The sequence below is a fragment of the Pholcus phalangioides genome, unplaced genomic scaffold (assembly GCF_987345545.1).
Source record: "Pholcus phalangioides strain wild (caught in Gottingen) unplaced genomic scaffold, Ppha-v1.0 ptg000027l_1, whole genome shotgun sequence".
Taxonomy (NCBI): domain Eukaryota; kingdom Metazoa; phylum Arthropoda; class Arachnida; order Araneae; family Pholcidae; genus Pholcus; species Pholcus phalangioides.
This window is the reverse complement of record NW_028301617.1, coordinates 6,130,073-6,158,066: the sequence shown is the minus strand read 5'-3', so window position 1 is coordinate 6,158,066 and position 27,994 is coordinate 6,130,073. Positions and strand designations below refer to the sequence as shown.

Below are 27,994 nucleotides of genomic sequence, written 5' to 3'. Positions count from 1 at the left end.
ATCTGGCAACACTAGTTAGGAGCGCGGGAAGAAACACAGGTCGTTATCGCTGTTGTTTGCCTTCGATGTTGCCTTCGACTACGACTTTTGTTACTTATAAAGTGTTTTTTATGTGATAACTTTGTGGCATTGGTGTCCCCATCGGCGAATTAATCGAATCTTCACGAGGCGCGCAATCAACAGAACCATTACTTCGAGGAAAGCCTGGGACCTCCCTCAAGAAGTGAGTCATGTGTTGTTTTATCTTTTGACTCATGAAGAACAAATAATTTTGTATCATTACTACTTGTACCTGGTTTTTTTTCTTCGTACTTAGGTTGCGTTACACAGATTTTTGTAATTCCTGGTGGGAGTTAAATAATTGCAGACGAGAGTTTTCTTCCTTCTGGTATCAGATCATTCTCTAGTGCCTGTACGTGTTTAACCTTGCAGTGAAGGTAGATAATGTATTCTCGCATATCAGGTTGTTGAGATACATACAGTTGAACCCCGTTTCAACGAATACCGTTATAGCGAAAATCTCGTTTTAACGAAAATTGTTCCTAATCCCCCCCCCCCCCCAGATAAGTTTACAGAGGAACAATGCAAAAACTTGGAATTCCTTTATAACGAAATTCTCCGTTATAACGAAGTGATTTCTCCGGTTTGTTGGAGTTCGTTGTAATGGGATTCGACTGTATACAGAAGTTCTCAGTGTTATTCATGATTTTGGAAGGAATACTGAGAAATATTTTTAATCTGATCACAACTCCTGTCTATCACCATGAGTAATTTACTACAGATTGAGTTGTGCCGGGAGTGTGTGTACCTAAGTCCAAAATACACTTACACATACAGCATGAGAGAAGATTGAGACAAGATGACTTTTCTTTCTGAGTTCACCTCAGCATAATATCCGGAAAATAAAATGTTTCCTTGATACTTGGGTTGACAAAAAGCCATCCATCTCTTGAAAAACTTCTGTTTATTTGCTGACGACTGTATTAAGTAGTCCTGCGCATTCATGCAACTTGTTTTTCGTCCTTATAGCTTCCAGTGGACAACTGGCGTTCCAGCCGAAGTCTAAACTTATTTGTTACATGCATGGGAGATTTTTTCCTACATTTATTGGAATGATAGGTTAACTTAAAAATAGCAGCATGTTTGTTCACCAGTTTTTCCGCAAATAAAATATTTTGTTTAGAAACATGCAGAAAATAATTCAAAAATGTTTGGTGTTATCATATATAATGGAAGGCATTTCTCTCAAACTTTGTACTTACGTATTATAGCTAATACCTACCGCACACCAACTCCAGTCATAGGCTATATTTTCATGCTATAATTTACAACTAGAGGAGTTGGGTGCCATTTATCTGTGGTCCCCCCAGACGCAGTAGGTGGGTAACCTGATTCTGTTGTTCTCTGGCCGGATTTGAACCCGTGGCCATTGACCGTAACCTTCATAGCGGAAGACAAGCATCTTATCACTGCGTCAATCCGGTGCCTTCATATTATGACTGGGTGCATATGTTAAAAGTATCCATATATTCAACTATATTGTGAACTATTTGGTAAAATGAATGATAGGTGATTTTGGTCTATGGCAGTGAAGCCAGGGTGCTGTAGGCAAATGTGTGTAGTGTCTTAAGAGCATCATGCCCCCCCCCCCCCACCTGGTCCAAGTGATTTTTCTGAGGCCCAACCGTGCAAACTGTTGAAATTTTCAATCAGTTCTAATTTTTGTGAGGGCCCCAAGTGGCAGGCCTGTAGCCAGAAAATTCTTTTTCGGAGAGGGACCCCTTTCATTTTAAGGGGGGTACAGAGTGGTCGAACAATAGATTTGGTCATCTTTTTCCAGTAATTCTCTCACATTTTGAGAGGGAGGTAACCCTCAAGTCCCCCTTCTCACTACAGCCTTTCCAAGTGGGCCCATGCATTAAGACGGTACTGGCCATTGGTGCAATCGATCATTTACTGCATTTTGTGGCACGTATTAGAGCAATGGTAAATGCATCAATAATGATTTATCGCTTGTTGATGGGACAAATTTCAGAGTAAGAATATCCTAATAAGGGAATGGAGTGTGCCCCATGTTCTGACATTTTTTCTATATCACCGAAAGTATCTCTCAAACTGTAAACTATAAACAAAAATATAGTCGAATGGAGCAGGGCTGTCTCATGAGGTGCTGGAGTCTGTGCAAGCTGATGCCATTCCCCCGGAGAACTAAGTGTACCCGCTTTGCTACCTTGTTAATTACGGTAGTTTGCATAATCACTGCACCATTCACAGATGATCACCCCTCCCAAGAGCCGAAACTTGAGGGAAAAATTTCTGCCCTTTAAAGTATGGGATGATTCAATGAACCTAAACAATAACACATCGCCCTGCATCAGCACAAGAGATGGGACAAATATTTGGCTGGTGTGCAGTAGAGATCTAAAATTCTCTGAGAGAATGAGAATATGCTCATTGAGGAGAATATTCTCTGGAAGGACTACACTATTATAAATAACTCGAATACTCTTATTAATCTTGATAAGAATATGCGCCTGTTATTTATGATATAGTTATATATAATATGGAAGAGTTGATCAACTTTGCCCAAGAATATATTAAGAAGACACCAACAAATAAGGCAAATACACGAAATTAAATAAAAAGTCCTAATGCATTTCAACACCAATGGGTGCCGTCTTCAGAGGAAAATATAACCACTAGTCACGCTGACCGAGTTTCCCACTTGGATTGAATACCAAATCTTAACGCTCGGTTGCTCAGCGCAAGAAGTATGTCTGTTCACTTCAAACGTCGTGGTCAGGACTTTTTATTTAATTTCATGTATTTGCCTTATTCGTTGGTGTCTTCTTAATATATATAATATGGTTGAGAATATTCTCTGGAAGGACTACTTTTTTAAATTACTGGGGAATATTCTTGTTGGAAATAATAAGAATTTTTCTCAAGTTATTCATAATAATCCTCCTAGAGAATATTCTTGAATAATTCTTATTATTTTTGATAAGAATATGGGTCATTCCCAAAAAAAAGTGTACAAACCGTTTCCAAGACTTCTTTTACAAAATTTCAAAGCACTCTGGTAGTAATTTAAATTTTTTTTCTAGTGCTTCATTTTAGAGATGTAAAATTCTCGAGAATAATCTTTCAGAAAATATTCTGCTACTATAAATAGGACTACTATCATAAATAACTTGAGAATATTCTTATAAGTTCATGATGAAACCATTCCCCTTTTATTTATAATATAGTTACATATAATATCCTTGAGAATATTCTCTGGAAGGACTAATTTCATAAATTACTGGGGAATATTCTTATAGAAAAGAATAAGAATTATTCTGAAGCAGGGTTTTTTGGTTTAAACCATGGTTTTAACCAAGTGGTTTTTTAAAAAATCAAATAAAAGTGGCCTAAATACCATTTTTTTCTTGATTGGTTCATTATTATCCAAAATTTTTCATTTTTACCACATTTTATATTCTTGGGGACATTCTGATGGTATATCTTTGAATGGCATAAGATGGTGTAAGTGGTTTTTTTTTCAAATAGTCTAATAAAAGCAGCCTGAATATATATTTCTTTCATATGAAGTATGTTAGTTATTTAAAGTTATATACAGAAGCCAAAATCATCAGTCTCATTCTTATCACATTTTCTAACATTAGGCTGAATTCTGAAGCTCTATTTTTAGCAAATTCATGAATAAGGATTGCATCACGCATCTAAATGTAGTGGGCAGCAACAATAGTTACACCATCAATCTAGGGCCACACACAGGTGGTCTTAAAATCCAATAAAGACACCAGCTGTCTCTAAACTGGGGTGGGGGGTGTGGTGTAGCAGCAGTAGTAGGTAGGGCCTCCAAAAAATGGCTCGGGGATCCATGATGTTCTTAAGTCAGCCACCTCGTTGGGCAATTTGCCTGTTGTGGTCTTGTATTTGTATTACCTCACAGAAATTTTCATTTTCTTTCCCATAAGTAGTAGCACATCTCATACTGTATATCACTGTGTCTTAATATTCAATAAATTTTTTTTTGCATTTTCACCATTAAGCCCAGTTAATCAAGGTTCTACTGTATATTAGTAACAGATTTATGAAAAATAATCAGCTATATACAGGGTGATTATAATTTGAAGTTTTGATTCCAAAACTATACAATAAGTACTGATCCGAATGACTTGGAAATTTGAATGGATACTCCTGAAGCAATGGAAGTTTCTTTGGCAAAAAAAAGTGCAAAATGTGCAAGTAGATTATGCTGTACTTGGCCAACAGTATAATCTGTTTTGTGCAACCACATCATTTCGGCATTTCCACAGCATCAGTGTGTGGATAGAACAACTTCTATCAAGATGCACATTGCAATACCAGCAAAGCAGCTGATGAAGACCCATTTTGACAATAACAAGATGCAACTTCTGGCTGTGGGGGTTATTCAAAATGTTATGAACAGTGGTCAGATTGCGATCTCCAGCGCATCCCCTATATGTTGGAAGTTCCTCAGGAATATCAACGTGGGGGCTTGTTTGGTTTAATAAAGGTGAATTGCAAGCGCATACACATCATGACCATGGCCTACTCGAATCTGTTTTTGAACAAGAATTCTGTAAAAATTCTGTTGTTTGTAAGCTTTCACCTTATAGCCAGAACACGATGGACAACATATTTAACATTTCTTAAACGTTTCTTGAGTAAGTTGTAATTATTTTTTCAATTACTTCATTTTTTTGTGATATTTCCATGAATTATGAAATCATCCAATGCTATAATTTTATTAAGTTATCATTTTACCATGATTGGCTATCGTTTCCACTCTGTGAGCAAATTTCCCACATGTTGGATGATGTCGTTAATTTTACATTTTTAAGTATTTTTGTATTTTTTCCCCCTTTACCAAATAAAATTGAATTTTTTCAGGAATATTCGTGTCAATTTTCATCATTCTGACAACTGTTTTTTTTTTTAAATCAGAACCTTAGTTATAATTGCCCTAAAATCGTAAATCAATTGCATTATTTATGCTTCATTTAAATACATTATATTCACCTAATTCGTATTATAGTTTTGCAAAATAGCTTGCTAATTAAGCAAGCTGAAAGTAACTGCAGAAAAAACCTTTGTATTAAACTGAAGGGCCAAAAAAACTGGTACAGGCATGTGTATGCAAATAAAGAGATATGGAACCAATCAGAGTACGGCGCTGCAGTCGGCAACGCCTATATAACACAAAAAGTGTCTGGCATAGTTGTTAGATCGGTTACTGCTGCTACAATGGCAGGTTATCGAGATTTAAGTGAGTTTGAATGTGGTGTTATAGTCGGCACACGAGAGATGGGACATAGCATCTCCAAGGTAGCGATGAAATTTGGATTTTCACGTACGACCATTTCACGAGTGTACCATGAATCCGGTAAAAAATTAAATCTACGATATCGCTGCGGCTGGAAAAAGATCATGCAAGAACGGGACTGACAAGAATCATTAAACGCGACAGACGTGCAACCCTTCCGCAAATTGCTGCAGATTTCAATGCTGGGCCATCAACAAGTGTCAGCGTGTGAATCATTCAACGAAACATCATCGATATGAGCTTTCGGAGCCGAAAGCCCACTCATGTACCCTTGATGATTGCACGACACAAAGTTTTACGCCTCGCCTGGGCCTGACAACACCGACATTGGACTGTTGAGGACTGGAAACACATTGCCTGGTCTGACAAGTCTTGGTTCCAATTGCTCCAAGGTGATTTACGGGTATGGAGACAACCTCATGAATCCATGGACCCTACATGTCAACAGGGGGCTGTTCAAGCTGGTGGAGGCTCTGTGATGGTATGGGGCGTGTGCAGTTGGCGTGATATGGGACCCCTGATACGTCTAGATACGACTCTGACAGGTACGTAAGCATCCTGTCTGATCACCTGCACCCATTCATGTTCATTGTGCATTCCGGCGGACTTGGACAATTTCAGCAGGACAATGTAACACCCTACACGCCCAGAATTGCTACAAAGTGGCTCCAGGAACACTCTTCTGACTTTAGACACTTCCGTTGGCCACCAAAATCCCCAGACATGAACATTATTGAACATATCTGGGATGCCTTGCAACATGCTGTTCAGAAGAGATCTCCACCCCCTCTTACTCCTACGGATTTATGGACAGCCCTGCAGGATTCATGGTGTCAGTTACCTCCAGCACTACTTCAGACATTAGTCGAGTCCATGCCACGTCATGTTGCGGCACTTCTGCGTGCTCGCAGGGGCCCTACACTATATTAGGCAGGTGTGCTATTTTTTTTGGCTCTTCAGTGTATATGATTAATAATAACATTAAAAGAATTTTTTCAAACACGAACCATTGAGTTAAGGAAAAAATAATTAAATTGCAAAAGTTGGTTTTTGTTAATACGTAAGAAATATTTATTAACTAATATGGAAATAGTGTTAATTACATTAATAAACATTTTATTTTAATTGTTAGAAGTTTGAATGATTTTTCAGAAATTTTATTGTTTTTAATGTTAATGCTATTTAAAACAGAAAAAACCTAGTCTAAACCAAAAAGTCCAGTTTTTGATTTTTTTTTAAAAACACCGGTTTTTTTTACCAACCCTGCTCTGAAGTTGTTAATAATAGTCCTTCCGGAGAATATTCTCGAATATTCCCCTCAATGAGAATATTCTTCAGTTACCAAAAAATCTTTCTAGAGAGTATTATCAAGAATATATGTAATATGTATTATAATAAATAATCTGGATAAATAACTTGAGAGTAATAATTATTTTCGATAAGAATATTCTCTAGCAATTTATAATAGTGGTCCTTTGAGAGAATATTTTCAAGAATATTCTGTCTCCCATCAAGAACACAGGGAATATTTAAGTTTGTAGCCCACAATATTATAGCTTGAAAGCAAAGAAATGAAGCCAACATAGGGCTTAATTGCATTACTTGCAAAGAAATATCACAGAATTTAAGTGTATGTGCATTGAAAAAACAACAGTTCTGTATCTTTGAATGAAGGTAATTATATAAGAATAGCTTCCTTTATCAATCAACTTTGGTTTAATTTGTTTTGTTTGGTTTACTTCTTTTGTTGTGAACTTATTTCTGAAAATTTATCAAATTTTAAAATAATTTTTTAAGGTTTTAATCAGGGTTGGCAGGTTCTTGACACATGGCAGTTTTTGACTGTTTAAACAGTCACGTGAAAAACCTTTGTCAAAAACCTCAAATATTGCTTTTCGATATAAAAATTCCCATTGGAAATGTACACGTTAATTGCATGTAATGTTTGAAGTGACTATGTTATACAAAGAATAAATATTTAATATGATTCTAAAATAATTTTCTACTCTCTACAGAATTATTTTGGATAAAATATATATATTTTTTTAAATAAAATATACAATTTGAATAAAGTGTAGCATAAACGCTGAAGGGAAACTATGGAATGATTTGACATTCTCTGATTCAAGATGATTCTTGACCTTCCACAATTTCTTCAACTGCTTATATATGTGCTTTGATATAAACCATCTGCTGTACTCTTTACAACAGATAAGTGTTTAAAAACAAAAAGTTTATTACATCATATATGTAATGTTGATTTCTGTTATTATTAAATTATCTAGATAATCACTGAGATACTCTTATTGTGCATAACATTGAAATATATCTAGCGATCAAAATACTAAATTGTAGAACTAAAATGTCACATTTAATTTGGCAATGCTAGCTTGTACATGAAGCTCAAGAAACTCCTGTAACTTATCCTTAGTCAAACTTAGTTATTCTTACTTCTGCACTATGATATGGTATATTTAATAGCATTTATAATGCAATGGTTTTCCAATTGAAGCTGTATGTAATTTTAAATGGGCAAAAAAATGCTTTGAGTATCAAGTCCTGTCGGCTCTTTAAAACCTCTAACTCTGTGAACACCCTGAGCTCTAAGAAATTTTTAGATGAAAATAAATGAGTTTAATTAGTGTATTAAAGAATAAATAAGTGTATTAACAGATTCTGTGTGAGAATTTTTACATGGAATAAAATTTTGGACAGATCAGAAAATTTAAAATATTAAAATAGATTCTCAGTAATTATAATTCCTAATATAAATCCTTTTAATCTACATAAGTGTTTTTTTTTTTATTTAGCATATCTATCAGGTTAAAAGAAACTATTTGACAACATTGACAATAAATTTTTTACTGTTTTAATACTGATTTATAATTTCCGAAGTCTAAAACCTAGCTCTGTGATGACCCTATCATACATATTTTCAATAAGCAGCTCTATTCCACTTAGTAAATTGAACACAGGTAATCAGTAGCTTAGATGAAATGAACCACAAAACTATATTTTATATGTTCTAGACTGTTATGTTAAAAAATTCAAAATTGCAAATTATAATTAATATTTGTTTTAATTATTGTAATAAATTAATGTTTAAAAATAAAACATTGTAATATAAAAAAAAGTAAGTTTTTCATCATGTTATATACCTATTGTGTTCAAAACATTATCAAAAAGCATTCATTTAGGTTTTTGACAGTTTAAAGCTGTTTTTGACGCTTGTCATGTCAAAAACTCAACCCTGGTTTTAATCTAAAGGTTTTCTAAAATCTTTATAACCAAACTTTTAAAACCTCTTTATATTTCACAATATAAACAAAATTAGTAGAAAAATTTAAATTATTTAAAAGAAAAATGAATATTCTCAATTATTCTCGAATTTTTACATCCAGGAGAATATTCTCACCTCACATCTCTAGTGTGGATAGTACAACTTTTATCAAGGTGCACATTGCAATACTAGCAAAACAGCTGCTGAAGAACTATTTTGACAATCACAGCATGACATGACACCTGACCATCAGTTCACCTGACTTTTGCAACTTCTAGTTGTGGGGAAGTACCTCAAAATGTTATGAACAATGGTCAAATTGCAAACTCTGGTGAATTGCAACCACATCCACGTCATGACCATGGTATACTCTGATCTGGTGTTGAACAAGCATTTTTGTGCTTTCACCTCATAGCCAGAACTCAGTGGACAACATATTTAACATTTCTTAAGTAAGTTGTAATTTTATTTGTTCAATTATTTCATTTTTATAATGTTTCCATGAATTATAAAATCGTGCAATGCCAATTAAGTTATTTTGCCTTGACTGGCTATCATTTCCATTCTGCAAGAAAATTTCCCTCGTGTTGGATGAGTACAGTGCCATTAATTTTATATTTTTAAATATTTTTCCCCCTTTGCCATTTAAAATTCCATTGCTTCTGGAATATTCATGTAAATTTTGAAGTCATTCTGAGAATTGTTGTTTTTTTTTTTAATTTTTGAAATCAGAATTTTAGTTATAATCACCGTGTATTATATCGTAAATCATCACTAATTAATCTTCATTATTTATGCTTCATTAAATATTGTTTTCACCTAATTTTTATAGCAGCTTTTCCAAAATAGTTTTCTAATTAAGCATACTGAAAGTAACTGGAGAAAAAACCTTTATATTATATGGTTAGTAATAACAAGAATTTTCAAACACAAAGTAACTCATAGAGTTAAGCAAAAAAAAATAACTAAACTGTAAAAGTGGATTTTTGTTAAAATGTAGGAAATATTTGTAGATTAATTAATATTGAAACAGTAAATTACATTAGTAAACATTTCATTTTAATTATTAGAAGTTTGAATGATTTTTCAGAAATTTTATTGTTTTTAATGTGAATACTACGAGTATTTAAACCAAAAAAAACCATTTTTCGGTTTTTTTAAAATGGTTTTTTTTACCAAACTGACGCAAAGCCATTATAAACTTGAAAATTTGTTTTTCATATAGTGTTACGTTCACAAGTTTTTACACAATAAATGAAAAAAAGATTGCTCCAGAGTATAGTGATACTACAGCAAACAAAGATGACTTGTTCTGGAATCGCAATCGTTAGCTGAAAGCTTTGTAAGCCGAAACATGATTTCCCATAGGGTTTCTGTGGGAAACTGTTCGATTCATCTCAGATGCTTTTCAAAATGTAAAGATGAGTTTTTAAAACACCAAGGAGAACACTATAAAAAAAGACAAACTGATTAAAAGCTGAAACAAACTGCTTCAAAATCGGATGAACAGGAAGAGATGAGATATTAAAGATCTTATTTTATACTATGTACACAACTAACATGAGCTTGTGTTTGAGCTTTAGTCTACTAAAGCTTGTGTTCTCACAGCTCAATTCAGTTTGCAGGTGTCTTCATCCATTTGTGATTTTGGTTAGTTCATTTCTGTGTCTAATACAGGCAGATAGAAAAGATAAACTCCTAGAATGTCCAAACTATTTAGGAAGCAAGACAGTCAGCATGATGCGCAATGTGTTGCTCTGAAAGAAAGCACGCTTTGAAAACATGGTCCCTTTTTTATTGCGTTTTCTATTAGCTGAATCTTTCCTTTTACATGAAATAATTCAAAAACTTTCATCTACTAGCTGGGAACTAAAACATATGTATCAGTTAATGAAATATCGTAGTATAGGTACGTCTGGAAAAGACTTTGGGATGAACATGAGTTAATCAAACTCTATTGCAAATAATTCTGATGAGATGATTGGTGCAAAAATTCAGTTCACAGCATGTCTGTTTTATGTTAGTGAGTGATTCCATATCAAAGAAAATGTTCGTTAGCCGAGATAGAGAGATCACCAAAAAAATATTCTTTAGCTGAAAAATTCGTAATCTGAAGTGTTCATTAGCAGAGGTATCACTGTGATTAGTTTGTTGCAATATCAACCTTATTTGCATATTTCCATCCAATAATGTTACTTTTTGTTTTCATTTCTAGGTGCTTTAAGAGACTCAAATCATTTTTCAATAAAGGAGTTCCACTAAAGAAGCTCACCAAATCCTACAACAGTAGATGAAAAAGAATGAATGCTCAAGACTCATCAAGACCTGCAAAGAAAAATAAAACCTTTCCTTAAACAGTTTCTACCCATCAATATGGATAGCATATCTTTGAAGACAGAGCATTATTCAAATAATATCAGTGGGAATGACTCCAGTGGCTTGGATACGAAATCTTCTATGAAAGACAACATTGGAATCACAGGCCATAAATTAATCGGTGTCTGGAAAACACTTGGATGTGCCATTTGCAACAAATCATTTACTCAACTGTCCCATTGGAAAAACCACATGAAGAATCATGATATACCTAATCAACAGCACGAGTGTGTATTCTGTTGCAAGAGATTCGCATCGAAAAGATATTTGGTTTTACATTATCGGATGCACACTGGAGAGAAACCATATGAGTGTGCTACTTGCAGCAAAAAGTTTTCACTTGCCTGCAATTTAAAACGACACGAAAGACTGCACACTACTGCGAAAAAGCAACATGCCAGTACTATTCGCGGGAAAAATAATTTACCCCGCAAGAACAAGCTGACCCATTCCATCAAGAACCGTGTCATTTGCAGTAAAAAAGTTTCTCAGAAACATTCTCAATTGCAAACACACAAAATAATCCACTTTGGGGAGAAACAGAATGAATGCAAGTTTTGTGGCAAAATGTTTTCACAGTGTTCCAACTTGGTTAGACATATTCGGATCCATACAGGAGAAAAGCCGTATCAGTGTGCTGCTTGCGGTAAAAGGTATTCTGATGCATCCAATTTATATAGACACCAAAGACTCCACGCCAAGCAAAAGCAATATGCTGGTGGCATTTGCAGCAAACGATCAGGTCCTGATTTATGCAAAAACTTTTCTAATTTTGCAGAGAAGAATGCTGTTTGCAGTAAGGTATCTTCTCACCAATCTCAATTGCAAAGAGACAAAATGAGCCACTCGGTCCAAAAGAAGTATGATTGCTCTGTTTGCAGCAAAAGATTCTCTCGAAAATCTGATTTAGTGGCCCATAATTCTACTCATGTGAACAAGAAGCCACATCAGTGTATTTTTTGTGGTAAATTTTTTACATACATGTGCGTTTTGAAAAATCACTTGATATGCCACACTGGAGAGAAACCACATGAATGCGACATTTGTAGCAAAAAGTTTGGGCGACATTACGAATTGCTTAGACACAACCGTGTTCATCATGGAGAAAATGCAACCAACCACGATGGGGAAGTAAGGTATGAGCGTGTTTCTTGCAGTGAAACATTCACTGAACTGTCAAAGTTAGCAAACCACAAGAAAAATCGCATCGTGCTTAAGAAACACGAATGCAAGGTTTGTGGCAAAAGATTCTCACAAAGTTCCTCCTTGTCTAGGCATACTCGGACCCACACGAAGAAAAAACCTTATCAGAATATTTCTTGCAGTAAAAGGTATACAGATTCATTCAATATACACTCTCACAAAAGATCCCACACTGTAAAGAAGTCACGAAATCTAGCTACTTTTCATGAAATGAATTCATACTCAAAGAAGCTGTTTGAATGTACTTTATGCGGCAGGATGTTTACCAATTTGCAAAATCATAAGAAATGCAGCGCTGTGGCTAATTCACTGAAAAAGTACAAATGTGAAGTTTGCAGCAAAAGGTTCGCATTTAATTGCAATTTGATCAGACATAATCAGATGCATGCTGGAGAACAACCATTCAAGTGCTCCACTTGCAATAGAAGATTCGGGTCTAAATCTGGTTTAAGTAAACATGAACTCCTACATATGGCAAAAGAGCCATGTGCTATTAGCAGCAAAAAAAGTTTCAAAAGAAAGAGTGCCGTTGGTATTAAACATTTTCAGCGAACTCAATTACCAAGAAACAAAACAGGCCTCTCTGTGCAAAAATTGTTTGAATGCAAGTTTTGCGGCAAAACATTTTCACAGAATTTCAACTTGATTATACATACTCGGATCCACGCTGGAGAAAAGCCATATAAGTGTGTCTCTTGTAATAAAAAGTTTTCGGTTTTATCTAATCTCCACCAGCATGAAAAATTCCACACCTTAGGAAAGCTATATGGTGGCATTATTTGCAGCAAAAAAACGTTGAAACAAAAGAGTGGATGTGCCCAGCATTCTCAATTACAAAAAAACAAGACAGGTAACATTGTTCAGAAAAAACACGAATGTGAGGTTTGCGGCAAGAGCTTCTCAAGAAATTGCAGTTTAGTCATCCATAGCCGGATCCACACTGGAGAAAAGCCGTATAGGTGCGTCTATTGTTTTAAAAGGTTTTCAGATTATTCCAATTACTGCAAGCACGAAAAATGCCACACCGTAGGCAAGCAATATGCTGGTACTGTTAGTACCAAGAACAACCCTGAAAAATTCCAGTGCCTAGTTTGCAATAAGTATTTTTCTCAGTTATCTCAACTGCAAAGGCACAAGGCAAGCCACACTTTGCATAAGACTTTTGACTGTGCTGTTTGCAGCAAGAAATTCTCTGGAAAATCTGATTTGTTTGTTCATAGACGCACCCACAAGATTAAAAAGCTACACGAGTGTATTTTTTGTGGTAAAAATTTTTCATATGCTTATCTTTTAAAAAATCACATGTTAAGCCATACTAGGGAAAAACCATATGAGTGTGAAGTTTGCAGCAAAACATTTGCACGAAGATATGACTTGAATAAGCATATTATTATTCATTCTTATGAAAAACTTTTTAAAAGTGTCACCAGCTCTCTACAGAGTTCTAACTCTCGTAACCAGAAAAAAACTAGCGATAGAGAAAACCTGTATCCGCTGGTTGTAGGTGGCAAAAGACTTTCATTGAAGTCTGTTCTTAGTAACTACAGCAGGACTCACTCCAGTGAAAAACGCCACGAATGTATATTTTGTTGTAAAAGCTTCTCACAGCGTTCTCACTTGACTGTACATCTTCAAATTCATACAGGAGAGAGGCCATTCGAATGTGACATTTGTAGCAAGAAATTCCAAACTCGCTCTGTTTTGAAAAGACATGGGATGGCCCACTCTAATGAGAAACTTTGTGAGGGTGCTAATCACAATGGAAGTTCTACACGTAATTCTCGGGTCCAAAAAAAGATTAGCATTAAAGAAAAAGCAAATAGTGGTGTGGCTATCAAAAGACGATTTGTCCCAAATATCAAAGTTCCGACTCGCTCTGCAGAGAAGCGCCATGAGTGTAGAGTTTGCGGCAAAAGATTCTCGCGACCTTCCCACTTAACTGCACACATTCGGATTCATACTGGAGAGAAGCCATTTGAATGTAACTTTTGTAGCAAGAAATTTCGAGTGCGCTCCAATCTGATTAAGCACGAGATGACTCACTCTAGTAGAAGACATAGCAAAGATGCCATCCTCAGTAAACATTCTTCTCTGAGTTCTATCTCTCAGATCCAGAAAAGGGTTAACAATGAAAAAAAGCCATACACATGGGATGTTGGCAGCAAACGATTTTCATCGAAGTCTATCCCAAATCAACACAGACAAATTCCTTCAGAAGAAAAACACTCAGAATGTGCAGTTTGCTGTAAAAGGTTCTCGAGTCGTTACTACCTGGTGGTACATAATCGAATTCATACCAAAGAAAGGCCTTATAAGTGTATTTTATGTGAGAAAATGTTCACGCAGATATCCCATTTAAAAGCCTATGCTAGGATCCACACTGGAGAGAAGCCATTTGAATGTGATGTCTGCAGCATGAAATTTTCATTACGTTCGACTTTGAACAAGCACTGCACGACCCACTCTGGTGGGAAATTTTTTAAAGGCTTGAAGGTCCTAAAACAGAGCTCAGAATCTCTTGTACGAAAGGAAGTTGGAAAATAGAAGAAAGTCTGATACGGTTCGTTTTGACAGCAAACAACCTTCATCAGTCTGTCCTCAGTGATCAAAGGTGCCACGAATGTCGAATTTGTGGTAAAAGATTCTTGAGACCTGCCACCTTGACCGAACATAACCGAATCCATACTGGGGAAAAACCGTATGAGTGTACTGTCTGTGGTAAGAGATTTGCACGGTATGTACAAACATAAGAAATGTTGGCACATTGGAAAATAACCATATTAGTAGAAAATAGAGGCCTGATCAAAAGATCTCCAAGATTCTCACCATCGTGGTACCATTAAGAAATGAGATTGGCATATTTAGAAGGCTTCATGACACCTATCGTATATTTTGAGGTACCTGCATGACACCCTTAAGTTCCACGTCACTTACAAGATTACTAGTCTTATTGCTATTTTTTTTATCCCCAAAATATTTTATGGTATTTTAAATATATCTACAATTTTTCTTATATCATTGTTTTAGTAAATTTTTAATTCACTTTCACCAAGGCCTGGAAAATCCAAGACGCTAGGTTGCTATGGCAACTAGAAAATTTGTATGGGGCCTCTGAAATTTTCCATGCATGATTGCCAAAATTACGGAATCTCTGGGACAAAATTTTCTGATTTCATTACATTCATCTCTCGACATGGGAAGAAGTTAAAGTCCCGGAGAAGTCAAGAAAACCATTATTTAGGATTAAAATTGAAAAAAATTTGGCTGGCGCCTAAATATTATTTTTTTAATTTGTCTAGTCCTCACTGAAACATTCTCAAATGATCTTATTTATTGTAGAATATATTTTGTTGAATGGTTTTTTTAGGCGAGGTGATTTTATGTTATGTGATAACTGTATCCGTAACTAAGTGATTAAATGTTTTATTTTTATTTTATAATTAATTGTGGCTGATAAACAGGGGCTTGATGGATCATAAAAAAGAAATTAGTTACCAGCTATCCAAATTTCATATTAGCCAAGCATGTAACTCTGCTGTGTCTGAAATTATCCTTTTTTTACCCTTCATTGAGCACTTTTCCTGATGGTAGACTGATTGAGATGAATTCAGAAAAATTTATGAATCTTCCACAGATTCCAATCGATCAAAAATATAAAATTCCCGGTGTTGATACAAATTTCTGTCTCCGTGATGATTTGGAGCCTGGAATTTTGTCAAGCTCTACTCAAAGGGATTCATCATTAATTGCTTTTTTACGTTCTGTGACACACATTGTTTTTGAAATTTTATGTGATTGAGACCAAATAAAATTATTTTGTTACTGTGCCTGTGTTTTGACTTGATGCATTGAATTGTAACTGCTCAGTTTCTTGTTTCTTATCTCTGGACTCAATGAACAATTCCCCCCCCCCCCCCCACACTATAAATTTGCTAACAGGACTCATTAAACCAGGTTTTACGTCAAAAATTTACTCAAAAGCATACATTAGCTGGTAAATTATGAAATAGTAATGATGGATGTTAAGCATGCGAAACTACTAAGCATGCTATTAGTTCATATTAAAAATCACTTAATACCTAACAACCCCATAGATAAGATGTTATCAATAGAGATGTTGCTTTATGTGCAGACAAAAATCAAACCCAGGTTCGATTCCCGTAGGAGACAGCTAAATTTCCTTCCTAAGGTTCATATCGGCTTTAACCAGAAAAATTTCTTAATGTACTTAAAGGCTGAGTAAATATATCTCTGTACAACTAAAACTATTTGTGCATGTAGTGATTGATGTTTTTCCTCAGTCGAATCAAATACATTAAATCAAGAGACTTCCTGGATATTATGCTGTGAGTTGTCCAGATAGCAAAAGGTTCTATTCCCAGTGGAGCCAAGAAACTTTTCTTTTTCATGTTTACCTCAGCATAATATCCAAAAAGTCTCTTGATTTGATATAGTATTTGAAAGAAATTCATAAAACTGGAAGAATCCTAAAATGCAGAAAACACAAAGCAGACTTCTAACATTTGAACAGAGGCCGTCTGTAGCAATGCATGTTAATGGGCTGGAGGCAGGGGGGGCCAGTCTATGTTACCGACCACTAACTTTTTTGTGAATTGCAATATTTTTACCGATTTCATCTTAAAGGCTGAAAGTATTATTAATCATTCTAAGATTAGTATTTCCCATTTTTTGCATTGTTTTTTCGTTATTTGAATTCAACGGAGTGACATACTGAAAAGCAACATTAGTTATATTGCTTTTTCAGTATGACACTTTCCCTACTGGGGCAAAATATGTTGATAAATATAACATTTGATTCATTAACTTAATTAGCAATAAGCTCAGTAATACAATCTGGTTTTAATTTTTCTTAGTGATCAAGTTCATTCATCTGCTAATCCAATTCACGAAATCTTGAAAAACAAAAGAGGGACACAAAGAACTTAAAGATTCACTTTTTGCAACTTACCTAAAAAAATAGTTGATCAAGATCCAGTTGATTTGCAGTTTTATGTTATTGAATCCATATGAAATAAGAAATATGTACAAATTTTGAGTTGAATGGAAAAATCCAAGTTTACCAACACTGATGGAGCTCTTTATAACAAGCACTTTTATAAGTCTGTAATTCGAATTCACTGAAAATTTTTCTAATATGTTTCTATGTTCAGTTTTTCTATTAACACACTTTTATTGGGGACCAACCATTTTTGTGTCGGGTGAGGTTATATACATAGAAGAGTAAATTTTACTGCATTTGCCTCTTCAACACTAGTCATTCTGATGCCCCATAGCATGGTGTCCTTGGACAACATTCCCCTCGCGCCTTTAGTGCACTACTGGTTGCTCTTGAGAGATATGCTGAGCTTCCTTTCAATGTGAACGGAATGACCTAAAGAGCCTCGGTGAATCAGAAGGACTTGCATTCCCTCCTCATCTGGGATCTTGTACAGTGGCTGTACAGCAGCACCTTGTTGACATGTGGGTAGAGGATAAAAAAGAGCAAAAGTGTCAGAGAGACTAACATTTCTATTAAGAAGTCACCCACGAATAACGCAAATACACGAAAAATACAAAAAATCCTAATGCATTTCGTCACCAATGGGTGTCGTCTTCAGAGGAAAACTATTTAACCACTAATCACACACACGCTGACCGAGTATCCCACCTGGATTGAATACCAAGTCTTAACTCAGAGGATTTCACTCTTTGCTATCCATGCGAAGATTTTTAACAGCAGTCAATGCGAAGATATATCATCCTCAGATAAGTTACCATCTGATGGCTGTGTCAGCAATTGTGAGTTTTGGCCTGAGTTAGGTCCGACCGTCTATGTACTGTCTCGTTCAGTGCACATGAGCTCCGAGGAAAGATTGAGATAGTCGTTGTCTTTGTAGTCTAGTGGTTTAGGGCAGGGTTTCTCGAACTTTTTCCATCCAAGGCACCATTTTCCCCCCATTCAATGCTTAAAGATATCTGCGAGCTCCGCCGGCTCCCCAGAGCTGTTTCACAAAGAATATTTTCGGAAAACCTTTGTCAGGGTCACCGCTCCACGGCGCACAGTTTGAGAACCCCTGGTCTAACCCGGAAAGTAAAAGGACGTTGGTTTGATTCCCCACAAGGGCAGTTGAATTTATCTTCGCATCAGCCAACTGTTAAAAACCTTCACAAGTCTTAACAGAATGAAGCTGAGAGCCTGCGTGTGATACTAATGCCGCGTCCTGATTGGACTATTCGAATTTTCTTAAAATTCCCGCTCGAAGAAAGGATTTAAGCCATGGCGTTGCGATCGGTGGGGTAGATTATTATCGTTTACTAGTGTATTTTTTTGAAGGCCCGAATATATGTGCCTTCGTAGAAATCTAAATCATCAACTGTGGACTTGATGAAAAACTTGCTTCCTGAAATTTTCTCAGCTTTGTTCTGACCACGACGTTCGAAATGAACAGACGTACTTGTTTCCACTGAGAAACCGAGTGTTAAACTTGGTATTCAACTCAAGTGGGATACTCAGTCAGCGTGTGATTAGTGGTTAAATATTTTTTCCTCTGAAGACGACACCCATTGGTATTGGAAAAAAAAGTATTAGGATATTTTTAAATATTTTTTTCGTGTATTTGCCTTATTCGTTGGTGACTTAATATTCTTGGGCAAAGTTGATCAACTCTAACACATTCATTACCCCCGCAACTCGAGACTCCGAATCTTGTGGACCTTGAACAGTGGCTGCAGCTGCATCTTGGTGCATGGGCGGAGATATAATATGCAAAAGCCCATGTATGCCCCCCCCCCTTCATTGCCGTCTTAACTCATTGGTCCACCCGGGGCCTCGCAAAAATGAGATCTGGTAAACATTTTCTCGAATTTACCCAGCCAGAATGACCCAAAACACTACTACTAACAATTTCTTTTTAGTCCCTGCATTAGCCAGCAAATTCATCACAAATTCTGGTAATTCTTAAATATCTGAACTCAAATGATTTATAGAATTGGTTGATTTGTACCTTGTACAAAGTTGCCGATGGAAGCTATTTTTATACATTCGGTAAATACAAATCAAGGAGGACCGTAAATCTGTTAGAAAAACTTTGTTTTTTTTTTCATTTCTGCTCATTTTTGTCTTGGCAAAGGAAAATCTGCGGAAGGGAAAGGTTTCGGCACACAAAATGAGATAAAAATCCACTGCTTTTACGATAAGAATTAGAAAAAATAATAATGCCGTCACCTGATAGCTGTTTTGGGTTGATAAGTGGAGAGGATAAAAGGCTGCCAGTTGACTTTGATTTATGCATACTTCTTATACAGCTGTTTTTCCTTCCTTGTTGGGGGGGGGGGGGGTTGTACAGTACAAAAGCCCTTGGTCACTACTGAAGTCCTCTTCTAGTGGGATGGGTGCAAGTGCCTTAATTTATTACCAAAACCAGCTACTTGAAACATTGAACTCTTCTATGGGAAGGGCGTTTTCCCCATAACAATTTACCCCTCCCCCATAATGGTTTGCCGGAAAGTACTCGGACGGTTGTTCGCGGGGGGGGGGGGGGGGCGCCACTTTTTTCTTTTTGACGGGAGCTAGATGTTTCGAAAATTTTATTGAAGTTCAAGTTATCGATCTGCCTGTTTTTGCTTCAAATAATGCTTGATTAAAAATGCTGCAGAGAGAATTTCTTTAACGTAATTTATGGCCCACAATTAATTTCGAAACCACTTAAACTATATGCAGGGCTCCCACTCGTCCTACTTTTTTCTATCACAAATCCTATCAACAAAATTTGTGTAATTGATTTTAATTGAGCAGGGAGGCATTGATATATTGCAGGGGTGCAAGAACTGCGCCGAAACGGTTCTCTTGCTACGTAGTGCGCCAAGGCGCTGAATCCCTGCGCATTTCCGCCAGTTCTTGTTCGTGGTTCGCGGAGGTACCGCTAATGCACTGTAGTGCGTCAAATACCCTGAATTTAGGAAAAATAAGCTTGAAAATTTTATTCACGGGACGTGTTCTTTCCGATACAAGGGAAACTTCAATTTTTTTCACTTCCCACCATCTACCACAATCGTGTTATCTTGTGACCTTTGGAAAGTAGTTCTACTACCTTGACATATAAAGTCCTTTTTCTTATTGGTATAACCTACGGGCTATCAAAGTTCCTGACGGAATATGCCGAATTTTCCGATTTCGGAGAGAGTTTTTTCCTGCGGGTTACATACTGAAAATAACGGTAATTTCGCTGCTACCAACCAGCGTTCAAAGACATATCTACGGCCTAACTTCGCTTTATTTCCCACAAGATTGCATACGCGCCTTTGCGAAGAATCGAAAAGGGGATTGGTTTACTCGTTTAAATTACCAAATTTTTTCGGAAATCGTTGAGAGAAAACGGGATCTGTAAAAACTACAGCTAAAATATCCATAGTTTTGTCATCTAGCCACTGTGCGGTCGTGTGGTTATCGTCGGCGGTTGCCGATCGTAACAATTTCACATCGCGAAAATCCGGATTTGCTGAACAGGGGTGCATGCTCTTAACAATAGTCAAAGGAAGGAGTTTGTACTAGGAGGTATGCTCATTTCACACAACCTCTGTGAGATACCTATACATATATAAATGTCCTACCTTTCCAAAACACATTGTCGGAGAGAATGAAATGTTTGCACCCCTCTCTTGTATTGCTGGGATGGTACATTACTCTCTCACGTATTTTGCTGGGATGTTGCTTAACATTGTATCCTCAACAGAACTGTCAATTATGTGTGGTAAATGGGTTGCACGACAATGCAAAGAATTACAAGAAGTAAAATCAGTTCACAGAATATAGATATTGGGTAGACATTCAAATTTTGTAACCTTGAAAGCAGCCCAAAGTTCCAGATTTTTTCCAGTTTCTGTGAAGCACGTGGTTAACAAAAGTCTGTTTGAACAGTGAAAAATCTGTCCATCAAATGCTTCAATGGAATAAGACACACAACATCCCATGTTCAAGAGCATGAAAAATTTGAAAAAAAAATTGTCATTGAGATGCTGAACTCTCTCTTCTGAAAGTGACCCATGATTCGTATAGAAAATATTGTAACAGGCTTCAGGCTGAGAAAACAGCAGAAAAAAAAAACATTTTTAATCTATTAACATGCTATTATATGTTGAGAAATTGTTTAAGTAAATAAGGTATTTATATTTTTCTTGTTTTTTTTGCATTTCTTTTAAATTTAGTCATTTCTTTAAATTCTGTGAGAAACTAACCTTTTTTCATGGAAACCCTTATTATATTCTGCACACACTTTTTTTTACTATATCAGCAGGATGAATAAAATTTTTGTGTTCAAGCAGCAGAAATTCTTGCTTAACCCAGGCTTTCAGCATGCACTATGTTTAACTTGGAAAGAGTCTAATAATTTTTATTCATTATTTCAGTAATGCATGTTTGAGTAGTGACAGATAAGATACTTCAGAAAAAATTTAAAGGGACTCTAATTTGTGAAGGAAATTTATTTAGAATTATTTGCTCCACCATTTTTGGCAACACTTTTGGCATTTTACAGAAAAATTACTCCTTATATTGCAGATATAATTAGTTTTTAGTTCTGCTCCATTTTCTAAATTTCTGCTCCAAAAATGAAAGCTTGCTGCTCCAAAATGGATGAGGGGCACTTGCACACCTGATACTGCCAAATATTATGAATGGTGGAGATTGCAATTAATGATTCTGCCAAAGCAGAAACTTTATCGTTTTTAAGGTTATTTGTGGGGTATGGGAACCATTTGTTTATTAATTTTTCATTTGCTTAGTTTGAGGATTTAACAAGTATAGTAGTCATTAAAAACTTCTGTCTCGATGGAAAAAATAATTTTGTATTTATTACTCCATGGTCTTGGACAGTAACTAACATTTGTCATTGAAAATTATGGCGCAAATAGGTGAAGCAACAGTTTGCATTACGAAACAGTTGGATACATAGGCCTATTCTAAGTTTGGTGATTCTGATGCTACCAAATAGCATTCAGTTGTCTTCTGTATTTTCGAAGCATGAAGAGGCATAAACAATATTTACAATGCTCAGCAAAGAGTTAGAAATTAAAGTGCTTCATTTGTCAAAAGCGATTACACTGGCATTAAACAGTAAAATTTAAACAAATCCTTTTAAAAAAAGTCTAGACAACGCAATAAAACTATCTGGTTCACCTTGCCTTATTTACATTGAATCTTGTAATTTACACATTTTGCACTGCTTTTGGAAGTGATCTCGAAGAAGCATCATTCTTAAAAATTTTACATCTTCAAAATTTTCTGTGCATTGTCGAAGAGAGTTGACAAACTCTGCTCTGCACTTTGGAGAAGGTTCCAAAGAAAAAAAAAATGTAATATATATGAGGAGAGACAGCAAAGAATTATCTGTGGTTGCTAGTACACTGTTTTGGCCAAAAATTAGTTTTGTAACCAAGTCATTGGTCATTTTACTTTGGCTTGAGTCAATCTTATAGGATACTGAAATAGTGCTATGAAAAAGAAAAAAAAGTTGATTAAAAAAAATTTTTTTAGGGATTTTTTCATTATGCTATGACTATGTTGTCTGGGGGGGGGGGGGGGGTTTACCTTCCCTCGTCCTACTTCTTAGTCCTGCGTTTTCCTAATTTTTTGATTGGGAGCCTTGTATATGGTTGATGCAGTTGGATATTATAAGATAATACAGAGACAATTTTCATTTTCATGCTTAACATATAAATAAAAAGTTGAAATCAATGTTATTGCATGAATACCAACTCAAAAGTAGGTCCAGAGCTAATTATTTTATATTTAATTTTCTGGGTTTCGTATCTCTAAGCAAAGTTAATATTTCTAAAATCCATAATTCAATTCAATTTTTAAAATTATTGATGTGAAGGTAAAGCCCACTGAATTCCCACATTTCTGCATTAAACTCGGCAATTTTAAAATTTATTTCTATGGGGGATCATCCTGTTCCTCAAAGTGATGCTGATGTCTGTTCAAAAAGCTTCATTTGGGGGGGGGGGGTGCTCGTGAATAATAGCACTTTTCTCTACAAGAAAAATGTTAATCCGTGAATTTAGGCTCAACATCCTTTCATGTTACATAAACAGATTTTTGGTGTTCATATTTTTTGTTTATAGTTCGTTTGCTAGTTTATTCATTAATGCTGAAGCAAATTTGAGAGATTAAGTGAAAAAATAAGTGATAGGAAGATTTGTTTTAATCAAATAAGAGCATTCTGTTTTAAAATCATGATATTTTCATACCCTGTTTTTCTACTATATCCTGCATAGTAGATGGCATTGCGCAAGTGGTTCTACCAGATGCAGAGATGTCGCTGAAGCGATATCTGGAATTTCAGGAAAGGTCACATGAAAGTTTTGTTCATACGTCCCGTGGGATGCGTTCCTGTCGAGTTCTGTGAAAAAAAAAAGGAAGGAGAGAAAAATCTCTGCACTAACTTTTACCTTCCCCCTGTCTATCATCGCACTATCTCATGTCCTTGAAAAATGAACCTGTAGGTTTTCGAAAAATAAGCAGACGAGTTAACTGTTTGGGTCCCTGAATGAGGGACTGTATGCTGAAAATTTTGTAGTTTTTTTTCTTTTGGGTTGCATACCGGAAATAACAGTACTTTCATGGCTACCTACCTGCATTCTAAGGTACTGTATTTACAGTGTAAATTCACTTCATTCAAACAAGATTGCGCATGCACCTTTTGAAAAATCGTATAGGAGGATTGGATTGCTCGTTCAAATTGTAAAAAAAAAAAAAAAAAACGAACAAAAAACTGAATCTGTAAAAACTCTAAACCTTAATATCCAGTTTTGTCATCTAGCCACTATGCTGTCATGACAGTTTCAGATCACGGAAATCTGGGTTTGGAACCCGCGAATGCGCTGTGGTGATCGGTAAATATTTTCTGATGTTTTCAAACCGTTTATTCTTAAACACAACAAACCGCTCATCTGCTTATATTTTCAGTTTTCACTTAGTCAAATGGGATCTTTTTTGACCTTCAGTTAAAATTAGACATTCTGCAAGCCTGCTGGAATACAGTGTTCCCCTGAACTGTCTGTTTTTGGTGCATCTTGAAGATGTGGTTCTAGTGGAACCTGTATATACTTTGACCCGAACACTAAACTGTACTACTTTGCTATATAACGGGAGTCCAGAATTGGGTTTGGTGTTTTGCAGCACCAGTGACAGCAAAGATCTCTTCGAAGATTTTTATGTGCTTCTGACACATGAAGTTAAATATTAAGTTTGTGCTAACTACTTGCAGGGATGGATGCTCTTGTCCTGTTGAATAAGGGAACTCGTGCACCTCTGAATGAAAAATACCTCTATATAAGGGACAAAACGTGTTGCCATGGGTGTTTCTTAATAAGAGGTTGTGCTGTAACAGAGGTAATGTCCAAAATAAAGATAAAAGTAATTACTAAAATTTTTATTTCAGTGAAAAGAAAATTACACAAAAATATTTACCCAGTTATAAAAGTTTTCAATAACTAAACTGCATGGTATATTTTTTTAAAATTGTAAAATAATTCAAGCAAATAAGGGAAAGAAAAGAATGTAGGTAAATATATCAACAACAAAAAAAGACTATTAGGTCAGTTAATTACTGATACTATCTTGCCATGAAACTTTTCCTTCTTCTGACATGAAATAGGCCGCAAATTCATCCCTCACATCATGAGCAATTTCAGATGACGATCCAGGAATGTCCATGAATGGTATAAATGCTATGGAAGTTGCCTCCTCATTCCTCCAAGACCCAGGTGTGAAATTTCCATTCTCTTCATAGTCAAGGACTCCTTCACAAGTGTAAATTTGTCTGGAACTTGAGCTTTTTCGCAAGAAGTTATGAAGATGCACACAAGCCATAATGATTGTTTGAGCTTTATCGGACTGAAGAATGAGTGCAGGCTTGGGTCTCCGTAGTACTCGGAAAACTGAAGAAAGTAACCCCAACGCATTTTCCACAATGTGGCACACCCTAGAAAGTCTGTAGTTGAAAATTTGCTGTCTTGAACCTTTGGATTGCTCTCTTGAATATGGCTTCATGATATGATCGTTAAGGGGAAACATATCGTCTGCGACGAAGACATAGGGTACCTCCATCTGTCTGCCTGGGAGATTGCGAGCATTCGGAAAATTTATGGTCCCGTCTTCCATGTTTTTATAGAAATTTGTATTCCGGAATACACCACCACTGTCTGAAATCCGACCTTGGCAGCATGCATCAGCATAGAGGAAGCAGTAATCGGCATCTACTAGGCCGAAGAGAACAATATCAGAGAGTGATTTGTCATTTACTGAGTCACTGCCAGTGTTTACTGGGCATTGTATTGCGCAATATTTGCCATCCATACCACCAACACAGTTTGGGAAGTTCCATTTCGCTTCGTATTTGTCAGCTATCAGCAGCCAATCTTGCTGTGTCTCCGGCATCTGGAAAGAAAAATACTATAATCAATCAGGGCCAAAGTCAGAAATTTATTTCTAAGGTGATAATTATTTCTATAAAGTGATAGAACAAATTGATTAAACCATGTTATTCCACATTCAGGGTGTTTGTTAACCTTTTAAGAAAAATTGTAGGGGTGATTGTACCTATCTCAAGACAAACAATATTTACGATGGAACCTATAGTCGCAATCCACTCAGACAATTTTTTTATGCTTTCTTGACATTCTGCGTTGAAGTTTCAAGTGAAAAATGAAACGATGTAACAAAATCTTTCGCCAGTTTACATTGGAGATTGAAAGACCAGTGCATCTTTTGTTTCTCCATTTATCTATTTTTTATGATTTATAGAGTTTATTTTCTTTTCAGGAATGACAGGAGAAAAGTTTCTGCTTTACAGCAAAAAATATGTGCAGTGTTGAAGCTGCTTTACCTCTAGTATAAAAAACGCTCAAGAGCCTCAAAGCAAAGATGAGTGGAGCACCACCCCCGCAAAAACAAAGAAAACTATTTGATTCATCGCAAAAAAGTGCCTATAAGAACACAGAAGATCCAAGAATCGAAGAGGCGTACTCCATTTTAAGAAGTGCCCTTAAGAAGAAGAAAGATGGATTCGACGCTTATGGGGAGTACATAGCAAATGTCCTACGATCACTGGACAAGACGAGCAGCGCATTTGCTAAAAAGGAAATTGGCGAAGTGATTTTCAAAGCGGAATGTGGCTATTATAACTCTCATTCAGTCGTGTTGGGGCAACCATGTGTGGTTGTTGGAACCTCGTCTGACTATTCAAGATCAAACTCAAATTGTGGTGCCAATAACCAGCCAGGGTCGTGACTTGAGATTTTCATCAAAATGAAGGGAAACAAAGACCTTAACTCAAAGGTCATAGTTATCAACAGTGTTTAATTCTCGCTTATTTCTTTCTGAAGATTACCATAAGTGGCACGTGTCTCCTTAGCCAATTGCTATTCATCGCAGATATCCTATGTAGCAATTTCATACAATCATCAGTTCCCAACGTTCATGAAAACTCCGAACAAAACCTATATACAGTACTCTAGAATACCAAGTGTCGATCTAAAGGGGGTGGGCATCAGAAATATAGAGACAGATTTATGGTTTTTCTGCCTTTCTCATTCTAGCCTAATTTTCTTGACAACCTATTCCTCAAACTTACCTGCCTAGGTCCAATTACCTCATTTTTCCAAGGAGGTTAGAACAATTCTGGAGGTGATGTTGAAGGATCGAACACGAAGTGTTCGGTTATCAAAGTGTTCCCAAAAGATATACTCATTTAATAAAATTCTGGATACGCATATCTATATAAATTTGTATAACAGAGTAACAAGTCCGGCCACATGCGCATAAATCAACAAAATAATTTTTATGAATCATGGTCCAAGGCAATGGCCACACCACCTCCAGGGAATCCTGACCTTTTCATCCCTCACTTAAGTCACTCTCTTTCGGTTACTCTCACGCATGCTCACTCTTTTGGTCACTCAATCTAGTCCTTTGCTTTCCACTAAGAGGTAAATTTATGGTTTTACCGCCCGTGGGCTACCGAAATTTTGCCACCCTTCTCTTATTCTATTGATTTTCTTGAACCCTCATTCCCGAAGCCTATAGCAAGCCCAGCCTCCTGTAAATATGCCTCTACGCTAATATGGGGAAATAGAGATAAGAGCTCGATAATATAGAGAAATATGCCTATCCCGTGACAGCAGTGACCATCAATAAACAAGTCATCTTAAATCTGCGCTTGTGTATCCTGCTCTCCTCAATTAGATTCACAACAGCCCGAAAATTCGGCATTGGTGCAAATTCTGGTTTTTTCTAGTTCTAAAATTAAGTTTAAATGACCTTGAAAAATTGCCAAATTTGACGTTACAATGTGAACCCTACTATCGACCTCGTATCAAACAGATGTAAATAAAGCTAAGCTGAACTTTTTTTAAGAAAGATTTTTTGAGATCGGCGGGAAAAAAAATTGGCCCAAAAAGTAGACCTGTCACGGCATTTTAATTCACGCAAATTCTGTCACAACGAATTGTTGCAATATTCTGTGTTGAATTGTACTTTTTATTTTTCTGGCGTACATTCAGTGACTCTGTAATTTTAATTATATTCCCAATGTTAATAAATATTTAATAAAAGAAATGAAAAATTCTTACCTTTACAAAATTCTTTAAACCATCAATGAGTGCCGCACATACCTCCGGAACAATTTTCGATATTGCTTGCTTAGAAATTTTGAATATAACACTGAGGCTGCTGTACGAATCACCGGATGCCAGAAATCTGAGCGTGACTGCCAGTCGCT

The 27,994-nt window shown here is 36.1% G+C and overlaps 1 protein-coding gene across 3 annotated transcripts; it reads left to right on the top strand.

Moving 5' to 3' along the window:
- The first annotated feature begins 7 nt into the window (after positions 1-7).
- Positions 8-27,840, top strand: LOC149068266 (uncharacterized). 3 transcript variants are annotated; one of them, XR_016195221.1, is made up of 2 exons: positions 8-223; positions 26,038-27,840. XR_016195221.1 is itself a non-coding variant. In XM_089251801.1 (2 exons), exon 2 carries the CDS (start codon positions 10,941-10,943, stop codon positions 14,757-14,759), a length of 3,819 nt encoding a protein of 1,272 aa, XP_089107927.1. In that variant the 5' UTR covers positions 8-223; positions 10,852-10,940; the 3' UTR covers positions 14,760-16,036. The 3 variants fall into 3 exon arrangements, 1 of the variants encoding a protein (XP_089107927.1); XM_089251801.1 differs by lacking the exon at positions 26,038-27,840 and adding an exon at positions 10,852-16,036; XR_016195222.1 differs by lacking the exon at positions 26,038-27,840 and adding an exon at positions 24,482-24,606 and having other exon boundaries at positions 38-223.
- Positions 27,841-27,994: the final 154 nt, after the last annotated feature.